The sequence below is a fragment of the Rhinopithecus roxellana genome, chromosome 19 (assembly GCF_007565055.1).
Source record: "Rhinopithecus roxellana isolate Shanxi Qingling chromosome 19, ASM756505v1, whole genome shotgun sequence".
Lineage (NCBI taxonomy): Eukaryota > Metazoa > Chordata > Mammalia > Primates > Cercopithecidae > Rhinopithecus > Rhinopithecus roxellana.
In genome coordinates this window covers 2,852,789-2,865,951 of record NC_044567.1, presented here as the reverse complement: position 1 = coordinate 2,865,951, position 13,163 = coordinate 2,852,789, and the positions used below count along the sequence as shown (strand labels likewise).

Genomic DNA, 13,163 nt, shown 5'->3' with positions numbered 1-13,163 from the left:
GTTTTCTGTATTTTTTAGTAGAGACGGGGTTTCACCGTGTTAGCCAGGATGGTCTCGATCTCCTGACCTCGTGATCCGCCCATCTTGGCCTCCCAAAGTGCTGGGATTACAGGCTTGAGCCACCGCGCCCGGCCTGAGTGTACCTTTCTATGAGTCCTAAGAAACACACACAGCTGTGTATCCAACCCCACAACCAAGATACAGAATGGTCCCATCAGCTCCCACAAGTCCCTGTGCCCCCTACTGTGGACCCCTCTCCCTCCTCCCCAACCCCAGACCTGCTTTTTGTTCACACAGTTCCACCCCCTCCAGAAAGCCATATAAGTTGATTCCTACAGCACTCAGCCCTCTGACTGTGGCTTCGTTTCCATCCCATCCTTCAACATCCAGGATGATATTTCTAAAATGTAAATGTGCCCTCTCCTCTGTGCTTCTACTTAAGTCTAAATACAACTTGAAGGGTCTGGTCTATGACCGCTACTCCTGCCCATCTGGACAAACAGGATGGATGGCTCTCAAACCTGGCTTGCGGAACAGCCACCTGAGGGCTTGTCAATACCACACCTTCCTGAGTCTTAGCCCCACAGACTAAGATTCAATTGCTGGAGAGGAGCCCAAGGATCTGTTTTTCACACAAGGTTAGGGAGGTCTGGAGGCGACATTTGCAGAAGCATAGCTGCCTCTCTCCACACCTTCCACACCTGTCCAGGTTCACCCACGTGGCCTCTGCTTCCTCCTTTCTCCTCCAGCCCCACTCTCTGTCTCTGCATGCTGCATCCCCTCCTGTCCAGAGCTCTGGCAGTGGTTTCTTCACTTGGGAAGGTGGCCTCCTTCCCCAGTTCCCATCCACCGATTCCAACCCCCTTCCCATGTCAGCCAGCTTCTCCTCTGCTCAGCTGTTACCTCCACAGAGAAGTCTTTCCTGACTCCCTATGTGAGTCATTCTCCCAGCATAGTTGTCTCCTGTCATTTCTTATTTGTGTGATTCTTTGATTAACATTAATCTTCCTGATTGGCTGTGTGAGGATGGGGCGGGGTCTGTTTTTGTTGCTTACCCCAGTATCCCCAGCACCAAACATGGGGCTGGCATATGGTAGGTACTGAACAGAGAGTTGAATAAATTAATGAGTGAATTGTCTGCTCTGCCTTTGCACAAGCTGCTCCATCACCCAAGAGACCTTGCCTCCTCCCCCACTTCTTTGCTAGGCACACTCATACCGGTGTTCCTAGGAAAACTCCGGAGAAAATTGAGGCAGGAGTCACTCCTCTGTGCCCCCCCATGGTGGACCTCTTATCACCCTAAGGATTGTTTGTTTTCCTGTCACCCACATCAAGCTGGGTGGTGGCCACAGCCTTTGATTTCTGCCTCCCAACCCTTCTCCCAAGTACCCTGTTTGCCCAGTGCTGAACTAGAGAGCTAAAGTGATCCCTGAGAGAACTAAATCGATCCCTCAGGCTGGGTGCGGTGGCGCACACCTGTAATCCTAACACTTTGGGAGGCCGAGGTGGGCAGATTACCTGAGGTCAGGAGTTTGAGACCAACCTGGCCAACGTGGAGAAACCCTGATTTACTAAAAATACAAAAATTAGCTGGGTGTGTGGCCTGTAATCCCAGCTACTCGGAAGGCCGAGGCAGGAGAATCGCTTGAACCCAGGAGGCGGAGTTTGCAGTGAGCCGAGATGGCGCCACTACACTCCAGCTTGGGTGACAGAGCAGGACTTTGTCTCAAAAAAATAAAGTGGGCCAGGCGCGGTGGCTCAAGCCTGTAATCCCAGCACTTTGGGAGGCCGAGACGGGCGGATCACGAGGTCAGGAGATCGAGACCATCCTGGCTAACACGGTGAAACCCCGTCTCTACTAAAACTTACAAAAAAAAACTAGCCAGGCGAGGTGGCAGGCACCTGTAGTCCCAGCTGCTCGGAAGGTTGAGGCAGGAGAATGGCGTAAAACCCAGGAGGCGGAGCTTGCAGTGAGCTGAGATCTGGCCACTGCACTCCAGCCTGGGCGACAGAGCGAGACTCCGTCTCAAAAAAATAAATAAATAAAAATAAAATTAAATAAAATAAAATAAAATAAAGTGATCCCTCTAAAAGGAATCTCCAGGGGCCCAGGCCAGAGCTTTCTCCGGGTCACCATGGCTTCTCCCGCTGTGCCACCCTGCCTAAGCCCCTCGATTTTAAAGGGGAAGCCAAGACTCTGGACTTTGCTCAGAAGGTGGGGGGCGGGGGAGGGGCTTACCTTGGGTGCTTCTGAGGGGCCAGGGCACAGCCACCATGGTATGGGTGCCTGCAGATGGATGGGCAGGCCATGTTGCTGGACACCCCCTGGCTGGCGTCCCTCCTTGGCAGGGTGCTCTTTGCCCCATGGGGTGGGATCCAGAGCTGCCGAAGGGCTCCCTGGCTTGGCCAATGAACAGACCAGGTTCGGGGAGGATGTTTGGGAGGAGTGGACGGGGTGGTTCCCTTTACCTTGCAGCCCTCAGACCCTCCCCCCGCCCTCCCAGGTGGTCGGGACTCTTGATCTTCGCTGTTGGTGCTGTCTGTTCGGCTGTCTTCCCCGCCTCTCCCTAGGCACTTGCACCCTCTCTTGGCACCTGCTACCAGGCTAGGAAGGGCAAAAACAATCCCAGTTGGCGTAGAGTGTCAGGGAGTCTCCACCCTCCTCCCAGGCTTCCTCCTCCCAGGCGCCTCCCCTGGACACGCCCCCATCTGCCCAAGATAATTTTAGTTTCCTTGGGCCTGGAATCTGGACACACAGGACTCCCCCGGCCCTGACTTCTCTGTCCGAAGTCGGGGCACCCTCCTACCACCTGTAGAGAAGGGGGAGTGGATCTGAAATAAAATCTAGGAATCTGGGGCTTCCTAGACGGAGCCAGACTTCGGAACGGGTGTCCTGCTACTCCTGCTGGGGCTCCTCCAGGTAAGGGGACAGAGATCGGTCTCAGACGACAGCCTGCCAGGCAACCCCCAGCCGCACCAGGGCCCCAGGCTGTGCCCGTCTCCGGCCGAACTGGCCGGCGGCCCAGGTGGGCGGATTGGAGCCACCTGGCTCTCCCCCTCCCCCGCTCGGTGATGTCAGGCCCGGGGCGGGGGCTGGAGGGAGACAGGTACTTAAGGGCCTGGCGTCTCACTCCCTGAAGACGTGGTCCCAGCTGGGTGTCCTGATGCTCGGGGTTCAGGTAAGAACCCAAGCGGGCATTCATCCTTTGGGGGCAGGCACGGCCGGTCTGGGGGCCGGTAGGGAAAGGCTGGGTCTCCTGCTGGGTTGCTCGGCCTCCCACTTTTTTCTTTTCCGCCCATCTCCCACCCCGCCCCCTCCTCCCCACCCGCCCTCTTTGTCCCCATCCTGGTTTCCAGCCCTCCTTGTTCCCTCCCCGTACACCTCCCCGAAGCCAGCAGCGAGAATGGGAAGACCTGATTCTCTCCTCCGACTTGGCTTTCCCGCTGAAACTAGCCCCTCCCCGCACACCCTGGGAGAGCCGCCCTCACTCCCTTGCTCGCCCACTTTACCCCAGTTTGGGTTTCCCCAAGTCTCTAAGACAGACGTCTCCGCGGGCTGCGGGGAGATGTGGGGAGGGCCCCCTCCACTTTGGAGGACAGTGAAGGAGAGGGATCCTCTAAATTGTTGAGGCTCCATCTCTCCAGACTGTATGCCCTGCTCAGCAACACCGCCTCCGGCCCTCGGGTGGGAAAGTGGAGGCCGGGTGAGCCGGGGTCCCTCCTGGCTTCAGCATGAAGTGGGCAGGAAGGCTAGAGGGGTGGGTGAGGGACTCTGCAGTGCGGTGGGGCCTGGGGAGAGTGGGGTGGGGGATGGCAGATGGTTTCCTCTGCTTGATGAGGCTAAGGAGAGACCCAGGTACCCGGTCTGGGTCTCCCTGGCAGATTGAGGACAGAGAATGCACCTGCCGGCAAGGTGGAACCCGCCTCGCCGCCCCGCTCCAGCCTCACTGCCCACCAGGAATGCTCCCTTTTGGTCCGCCGGTCTTGGACTCTGCTCTCTCCTGATATCCTGCTGTGTGCGGGGTGGGGGGACCTCATGGAAGCAGGCAGCCTGTAATGATTAACCGCACAGACACTCCAGCATTCTTCCCGAATTAAACTTTAAAAGAGCTGCCCCGCCTTCTCCCATTGGGTATTTTTCCTCAGCGAGAGTGGGCGGGGCCTCAGAGTCCTGGGTCCTCCCTTCTACTAGGAGTCATCCAGGGGTTTCTCACCTTCTCACCTGGGCCCTGCACCCTAAAAGGTTATAAGCTTGTCCCGTGGGGGCGGGGCGTGGAGTACTGGGCGGACAGGGGCGCTCCCGCCACATCCAGGCCCCTGGCCCAGGCCTCAGTCCCGCAAGCCCTTCCCCCTACTCTGGGAAGTAGAGTTGTTTTCTGTTGGCCCTGAACACCGGGCCCCGCCACCCGCCCTTAGGGCCAGCCAGGTGGGGCGTGATTCAGGAAGTAAACAAGGAGGTTGGGAGGACAGGAACGCGGGTGGGGCTGGAGCCACTGGGGGAGGAGGCAGCTGGGAAGACACGGCCAGAGTTGCCTCGTTGAGGGGACAAACTGATTTTGGGGGTCGGTCTTTCCAACCGAAGCTTTCCCGGTGCCTCAGTTTCAGAACTCCAGATCTCTAAGCTGCCAGGCTACAGCCAGGACCCCTTCCTCCTCCCTGCTCACCCCTTTGGTCTTGAGGATTCCACCCGCCTCCAGCCTTAGAAGGGGCTGAAGGGCCCGCCCGGGTGGGGGGATCTGAAGGCAAACCCCAGCCTTGGGCTGGCCGTCTCTGATCTCTGAGGCCAGGCTGTGATGTGATTCAAATCCACTTCTAACCCCTTCCAAGCGCTGCCTCCTCAATTCTCTGCTCCTCTCCCCACCCCACTGTTGGTCTGTGATTTGGAGGCAGGTGTTGGCCCCCTGCAACCTGGAATGAAATCACCGGGGCTGTTTGGAGACCGGGGCTGTTTGGAGGTTAGACTGGGGTGGGAGTGGGGGATTGTGTTCTGGTATTGGGGTGCTGGTGTCTCTTGCTAGCGGGTGGCGGGTATATCTTGCGCCTCCTGGCAGGACCCTGGGCCCCCTCCCTGGCCTTTCATCCTGTCTGTCTGTCTTCTTGAGTATTTTCCCTTTCCACTCCTGCTCCTGTGGTACCCCTCTGGCCGGGACACCCAGGAGAATGTGTCAGGAGGAACCTCATCCACACGGGGCGGGGGCTCTGAGCGATGCTTTGGGTAGGGAGGGGCACCGCTGGGACGCTGGCTTCTCTCCAAATGGGCCTCTGAATCCAGGCCGGACATGGCCTCTCTCTTTCCCCGGTGAGGGATTCCCTGGCAAGGCGGTGGTTTGGCACTGGGGGCGAGAGATCACAGGTCCCACCTGGCCTGAGCTAGGCTGAGGGTGGGGAGGAGGAGGTGATGTCAGAGGAGCCTCAGGCCCCACATCTTCCTCCCCCATCCTGTTCCCAGCCCCATGCCTCCCCCATTCGGCTCTGGCTACCCTTGGGTTGGGGAGTTGGGGGGAGGGTAGAGGCAGGGCTGTTTTTGTTTCTCCTAAGCCAGGAAGCTGTGTGGATGAGTCAAGGTTGAATGGAGAGCCCTAGGCAGTGTTGTCCCGCCTGCCCTGACTCACCTGTCCCCCAAATCCCCTGATGCCCTCACTGAAGGGTCAGGTGCCTGCACCCTCCTGAGGGGTCAATCCCAGGTGCCCCAGGTGGCCTCATAGTACTGGCCCAGTGTTCGGAGAACAGGCTGGGGGCTGGGATTGTAGGTTCTCCCAGGTCTCAGTCCAGCCAAAGGGGTCTGCCTGGTTCCTGAGGAGGAGGGGCCAGCCCTACCTCCACCTCTAGTGCTTGTCTTTGCCCGCCCTCCTGTCTTTACTTGTCCTGAGTGTCTGTGCAGCCCCTGTAAGTGATAAGACATGGGTGAGATTGGCCTTGCCTGGGGGTACCAGGTGCCCTTGGACAAATGAGTGGATAGGACAGGTGCACAGTAATGGATGATGTAGCCCCTGCACAGTGCTGAGAGGGAGTCGTTCACTTAGAATGTGGAAAGCCAGGAAGGCTTCTCAGAGGAAGTGGCTCTAGCATTGGAGCCTCAGGAAAGAGTTGGGCAGGAAGATGGCCTGGGGAGGGTAAGCAAGGTTTAGGGGCTGCTGGGGCCAGCACGCCTACCCCTGGCCCGCTCTCCCCGTTGCACTGAAGCGGAGCTGGCTCTCCTGCCTTTCTGGCTCCCATCCTTCCCCACCTCCTTCTCCCCCCTGCATCACTCATCACTTGGGCAGGCCAAACTTCACCAAGTACGAACAGGCTCTGGCAACTGGGTCTGGCAACACAGTGCTGGAAAAGCCCGGGCAGAGCCCGGATCAGTGAGTGCCCCACGCGTGGAGGCAAAGGAGTGGACCTTTGCCCTGACCCTGAGGGCTGAGCCTGAGAGTGTGTGGGTTGTGAAATCTGTTGTGACCACCAGGCTTGTGGTGGGTGGACCCTCAGCTCTTCCTGTGAGCAACTTTGTGCTAAAGAAAGAGCACTGGAGCTGGGCGCAATGGCTCACGCCTGTAATCCCAGCACTTTGGGAGGCCAAGGCGGATGGATCAGGAGTTCAAGACCAGCCTGGCCAACATGGTGAAACCCTATCTCTACTAAAAATACAAAAATTAGTTGGCCATGGTGGCATGCACCTATAATCCCAGTTACTCGGGAGGCTGGGCAAGAGAATCACTTGAACCCAGGAGGCAGAGGTTGCAGTGAGCTGAGATGGCGCCACTGCAAAAAAAAAAAGAAAAAGAAAAAAGAAAAAAAAAAAACCCAGAAAGAGCATGGGACTTGGAGTCTAAACACCAGGTTCTACTCCCGACTCACCTGTGACTGAGACTAAGAATGCTTCCTTCTCAGAGACTCAGTGTCCCCTTTTATAAAATGAGGCTCATTCTATCCTTCCCCAAGGGCTTCAGGGAAACTCCAGTTAGAGCAGTGAGGTGCTAGGTAAACTCTGAGGGGCACCCTAACCACCGTGTGAGGTCAGCAGGTCTGATTTCTCTAGTCCCCTCTCCCCAGGACAAGGGCACACAACTGACACAACTGGTTCCATTCAGCCCCTCTCTCCCTCAGATACCATGGAGCTGGATCTGTCTCCACCTCATCTTGGCAGCTCTCCGGAAGACCTTTGCCCAGCCCCCGGGACCCCTCCTGGGACTCCCCGGCCCCCTGATACCCCTCTGCCTGAGGAGGTAAAGAGGTCCCAGCCTCTCCTTATCCCAACCACCAGCAGGTACGATGGGATGTGGGGCTTGGGGGAGGTCAGTGCTGGATAATACAGAGAGGCTTGCAGGCCACTGCTCCCTTCCCCACACCTCTCTCCCCTTTTCTTCTTGCCACAGGAAACTTCGAGAGGAGGAGCGGCGTGCCACCTCCCTCCCCTCCATCCCCAACCCCTTCCCTGAGCTCTGCAGTCCTCCCTCACAGAGCCCTATTCTCGGGGGCCCCTCCAGTGCAAGGGGGCTGCTCCCCCGTGATGCCAGCCGCCCCCATGTGAGTTGTCCCTCAGAAGGGAAGGGAGGGATGCAGGAGTTCTGGATCTGTGGGAGATACACAGCCACTTCCATGGAGGCGGGGGATCTTAGTTAGGAGTCCCTGAGGGTCTAGCAGGTGTGGAAAGGGAAGGAATCACCCTTTGCCTCCCCACAAGTCATCTGCAATTCCTGGGGAACAGGTGGTAAAGGTGTACAGTGAGGACGGGGCCTGCAGGTCTGTGGAGGTGGCGGCAGGTGCCACAGCTCGCCATGTGTGTGAAATGCTGGTGCAGCGAGCTCACGCTTTGAGCGACGAGACCTGGGGGCTGGTGGAGTGCCACCCCCACCTAGCACTGGGTAAGTTGGGTGCATGGAACTACCCAGGCCGGGAGGTGATGCCTCGCATCTTGGGCTAGGCATGTGACTCATCTGGGAGATCTGGTTGATCTCCAGTAACCCCTGCTTTTTGCCCTTGACCCCAGAGCGGGGTTTGGAGGACCACGAGTCCGTCGTGGAAGTACAGGCTGCCTGGCCCGTGGGCGGAGATAGCCGCTTCGTCTTCCGGAAAAACTTCGCCAAGTACGAACTGTTCAAGAGCTCCCCAGTGAGTGTGTGAGGGCTGTCTGGGCATTGGGATGCCCTGATCCTGAACCGGACACTGGCGCCCTGACCCCTGACACTTTTCTACCCTCAGCACTCCCTGTTCCCAGAAAAAATGGTCTCCAGCTGTCTCGATGCACACACTGGTATATCCCATGAAGACCTCATCCAGGTAGGGAGACCCCCCCCATTTCACTGCATATTCACGACTCCCCAGAACTGACCAGTGCTTCTCCGCCCTTAGGTCCTGTGCCTCCCCTCTATGTGGTAGAAAGAGCCAAACCACAGTCCTGTGTGACTGGGGACAAGTCACTTTCCCTGCCTGAGCATCAGTTTCTTCTGTTAAATGGGGGCGAGAAATGCATGTGGAGCATTTCCTTGTAAAAACCTGAGGGTGGGCTGGGTGTGGTGGCTCATGCCTGTAATCCCAGCACTTTGGGAGGTTGAGGCAGGAGGATTACTTGAGCCCAGAAGTTTGAGACCACCCTGGGCAACATAGTGAGACCTTGTCTCTCCAAAAAAAAAAAGAAAAAGGCCAAGAATGGTGGCATGAGCCTGGTCCCAGGTGCTTGGGAGGCTGAGGTGGGAGGATCACTTGAGCTTGGGAGGTCGAGGTTGCAGTGAGCTGTGATTGTGCCACTGCACTGGCATAAGACCCCGTCTCAAAAAGAAAAAGAAAACATCCTGGTGGTAGAGGGGAAGGGAGGAGGTCAGACCTCCCACTCTCTTCTCCTCTTCTCTGGTTCAGAACTTCCTGAATGCTGGCAGCTTCCCTGAGATCCAGGGCTTTCTGCAGCTGCGGGGTTCAGGACGGAAGCTTTGGAAACGCTTTTTCTGCTTCTTGCGCCGATCTGGCCTCTATTACTCCACCAAGGGCACCTCTAAGGTGAGGTCTTGAGAGTGCCAGCTCCAGCCTCTGCAGTCCCTGGTCCTTTTAGAAGTTGCCCCTTCTCTGCTGGAACCCCTGAGCCCTTCTCCCCCTGTGCCCTCCGGACCAACCACCTCCAGTTTACCATCTCTCCCTACATCCTTGCCCAGCTCACCTGCCCAGGGAGGTAGCAGGAGAAAAGATGACCTGAGTTTAAGTCCTGGCTCTACTTCTATTTGCTATGTGACCCTGGGCACTCCATTGCCCCTCTCTGGTCCTGAAATCTCCCCACCTGGCTTGTGGGGGGAGGTCATAGCGGGCGGGGTCCACCTGTACCAAGTCCTGCTCACTTGTGCTGCTCAGGATCCGAGGCACCTGCAGTACGTGGCAGATGTGAACGAGTCCAACGTGTACGTGGTGACGCAAGGCCGCAAGCTCTACGGGATGCCCACCGACTTTGGCTTCTGTGTCAAGGTGAAGACCTGGCCAGGCCTGGCCCCTGGCCTGGGGAAGCAGGAACTGCTCAGGCCCCTGGATCCTGCCTGGGGCTTAGTCCCAATTCAGATGCCTAGACTCCTCTCCCTGCACCCTGGCCTGCTGGAAACTCCCTGGATCCTGCTCTGCTCTGTGGAGCAGGGACAGAGGTAGTCCCAAAGGCAGATACGGGACCAGCCAGTTTCCTCTCTCCACAGCCCAACAAGCTTCGAAATGGCCACAAGGGGCTTCAGATCTTTTGCAGTGAAGATGAGCAGAGCCGCACCTGCTGGCTGGCTGCCTTCCGCCTCTTCAAGGTGAGACCCTGGCAGTGGCATGGGGGGCTGACCTGGCCAGAGGGATTCCCAGCTCTGCCCCCAGGAAGTCTCAGGAATGAGGAGGGCATCACAGCCTTGCTCTCTGATAACCCTCAGTCCAAGCCTGAAGTTATAGGAAGCACCCATTGAAGGCAGAAATACAGCCCTAGTCTGGGCAAGTCCTGGTTTGAAGGGGGGTCACAGCCACGCCCCCAGGACCTCTCGACCTCAAGCGCTCTTTCTCTCCCCACCCCCAGTACGGGGTGCAGCTGTACAGGAATTACCAGCAGGCACAGTCTCGCCATCTGCGTCCGCCTTGTTTGGGTTCCCCACCCTTGGTGAGTGCACACAAGGGGATGGAAGGGTGGGCACGCAGTCCCTGTCTTAGGGGTACCTGGGCCCTGTTCTGACCTCTCCCCTCTCCTTCCATCTCCAGAGAAGTGTCTCAGATAATACCCTGGTGGCCATGGACTTCTCTGGCCATGCTGGGCGCGTCATTGAGAACCCCCGGGAGGCTCTGAGTGTGGCCCTGGAGGAGGCCCACGCCTGGAGGGTGAGGCCTGCTGCCTGTGTGTTTGTGCTGGGGACCCACTCTCTGGGTGGGATCCCTGAAATAGGAGGGAGGAAGAGGGGGCAGGGGGAGGCCCCCTGGCTGGGGAGAAGTGCTCTACCTTCCTGAGGTGCTGGGTAATGCCTGCAAGCACACCCCGACTCTCCCATATCTCTCACTGCTCCACAGAAGAAGACAAACCACCGCCTCAGCCTGCCCACGCCGGCCTCCGGCACGAGCCTCAGTGCAGGTGTGTGATGGCCCTGAGTCTTGGGGCGGGGGCTGCCTCGACTTCTCTTTGCATTCTCAGTGGGGAGCAGATGGTATAGGGGTCCCCTCCCCAAAGTGACCGCCCATGTCCTTCCCCACCGCAGCCATCCACCGCACCCAACTCTGGTTCCACGGGCGCATTTCCCGTGAGGAGAGCCAGCGGCTTATTGGACAGCAGGGCTTGGTAGACGGGTAAGGGGCAGGGCCGGGCAACAGACCCAGGGATAAGAGAGACCGGGGTCCAGGTGGCAGCCGTGGGTCCTCGGGTAATGCCGCCCTATCTCCTGTCTTCTGGCAGCCTGTTCCTGGTCCGGGAGAGTCAGCGGAACCCCCAGGGCTTTGTCCTCTCTTTGTGCCACCTGCAGAAAGTGAAGCATTACCTCATCCTGCCGGTGAGCTTCCCTGCGTCCCCGGAGTCCTGCAATGAGACACAGGACTCCCAGCAACCTGTCCTCCTCACCAGGCCCCTCCAGAGGCTCCCTGGCCCCTAGTGCGTCTCCCTTTTCCCTGCCCAAGAAGTGGGAGGCTGAGTGCGGTGGCTCACACCTGTAATCCCAGCACTTGGGAAGGCCAAGGTGGGAGAATGGTTTGAGCCCAGGAGTTCGAGACCAGCCTGGGCAACACAGGGATACCCCATCTCTACAAATAATTTAAAAATGAGCCAGGCATGGTGGTGCATACCTGTAGTCCCAGCTACTCAGGAGGCTGAGGTGGGAGCATTGCTTGAGCCCAGAGGGTCAAGGCTGCAGTGAGCCATGGTGGCACCACCACACTCCAGCCTGGATGACAGAGTGAGAAAACCCTGTCTAAAAAAAAAAAAAGAAAAAAAAAAAGAAAAAAGAATAAAAGGAAATGGGTGGGGCCCTGGCCCAGGAGGGAGCTCCCTAAGCCTCGGGCCCCTCCCTGACCTTCCACCCCCTCTACTGTGCCCCAGAGTGAGGAGGAGGGCCGCCTGTACTTCAGCATGGATGATGGCCAGACCCGCTTCACTGACCTGCTGCAGCTCGTGGAGTTCCACCAGCTGAACCGCGGCATCCTGCCATGCTTGCTGCGCCACTGCTGCACGCGGGTGGCCCTCTGACCAGGCCATGGACTGGCTCGTGCCTCAGCCCGCCTTCAGGCTGCCCGCTGCCTCTCCACCCATCCAGTGGACTCTGGGATGTGGCAGCGGGGAACGGGATGAGGAGCGGAAGGGTTCCCCCACTCCAGTTTTCGCCTCTGCTTCTTTGCTTCCCTCAAAGTTCCAGTTCACTCCTGACCCCTCTCCTCAAGGGAAGGCCTGGGGTGGCCCCCTCCCCTTCTCCTAGCTCCGGAGTTGCTGCTCTAGGGCAGGGCATTATGGGAGAATTGGGGGCAGCCCAGGCAGTCTCATGCCCCACACTCTGTACAGACTGAGAGGCCAGTTGATCTGCTCTGTTTTATACTAGTGACAATAAAGATTATTTTTTGATATACCTATGAGTTCTGTCCAGCATGTTATACCTATGTCTTCTAAGTCATGATATACCTATGACTTCTGGCTGGCTGAAGTCAAGAAGGGAACCAGAGCTGGGCGTGGTGGCTCACGCCTGTAATCCCGGCACTTTGGGAGGCCAAGGTAGGACGATCACTTGAGTCCAGGAGTTTGAGACCAGCCTGGGCAGCATGGCAAAAGACCCTGTCCCAACAAAAATAAAAAAATGAGCCGGGCATGGTGGTGTGCACCTGTCGTCCCAGCTACTCAGGAGGCTGAGGTAGGAGGATCCCTTGTCCCTTGAGCCTGGGATATCAACGCTGCAGTGAACTGAGATTGCACCACTGCACTCAGCCTGGGTGACAGAGTGAGACCCTGTCTGGAAAAAAAAAAGGTGGGGGGGAGACCCGGAGAGGTGGGCACCTGTGGAGGCCTTGGTGAAAGTGTCAAATGGATCGAGGCCATGTCCCTGCCTGCCTAGATGTTCCTCAAGGGCAGGAGTGGTCATGGTTATCTGAGAGTCTCCCGTGCCCACCGTGCAGCCTGACACATAGTGGGCGCCCAGTCATTGCTAATTAAGTAAGTGAATGGACAAGAGACCATCATCCCAGAGAGATTTTCTGACAGTCTAAGGCTAGAGGGGTAACTAACAGGGCCTGGGAGCTGGAGATGAGTCCAACAGCATGCTTGTCCTCCGCTGGTCCTGGACTAGCTGCTGGGACAGTTGGCCCCAGCATGTACACAGTTATGCATCCAGCCCCACCACCAAGACACAGAACGGCCCCATTGCCCCCCACAAGTCCCTGTGTCCCCTACTACCAACCCTGCTCCCTCCTCCCCAACCTGAAACCTTTCTGTCCTAGTTCTGCCCCTTCCAGAAAGCCATATAAATGGAACCTGCTAGCATTCAGCCCTCTGCATCTGGCCTCCCTCTCCAACACATCCTTCAGCACCCAGAGCGATCTTTCCCAAATATAAATCCACCACTCCTGGCCGGGCGCAGTGGCTCACAGCTGTAATCCCAGCACTTTAGGAGGCTGAGGCAGGCAGATCACGAGGTCAGGAATTCGAGACCAGCCTGGCCAACATGGCAAAACCCCATCTCTACTAAAAATACACAAATTAGCCGGGGCATAGTGGC

General features: G+C 57.7%; 1 protein-coding gene across 6 annotated transcripts; it reads left to right on the top strand.

Annotated features, from left to right (window-relative positions):
• Positions 1-2,735: 2,735 nt before the first annotated feature.
• On the top strand, positions 2,736-12,023 carry GRB7 (growth factor receptor bound protein 7). Of its 6 annotated transcripts, none has more exons than XM_010379292.2 (15): positions 2,736-2,920; positions 7,090-7,249; positions 7,359-7,509; positions 7,691-7,847; positions 7,973-8,094; positions 8,185-8,262; positions 8,839-8,976; positions 9,322-9,432; positions 9,651-9,749; positions 10,007-10,087; positions 10,186-10,302; positions 10,489-10,549; positions 10,674-10,761; positions 10,868-10,961; positions 11,504-12,023. In XM_010379292.2, the coding sequence occupies exons 2-15, from the start codon at positions 7,095-7,097 to the stop codon at positions 11,648-11,650; spliced, it is 1,599 nt and encodes a 532-aa protein (XP_010377594.1). In that variant the 5' UTR covers positions 2,736-2,920; positions 7,090-7,094; the 3' UTR covers positions 11,651-12,023. The 6 variants fall into 6 exon arrangements, with proteins under 6 accessions (XP_010377594.1, XP_010377593.1, XP_010377595.1 ...); XM_010379291.2 differs by having other exon boundaries at positions 7,074-7,249; XM_010379293.2 differs by lacking the exon at positions 2,736-2,920 and adding an exon at positions 3,106-3,179.
• Positions 12,024-13,163: the final 1,140 nt, after the last annotated feature.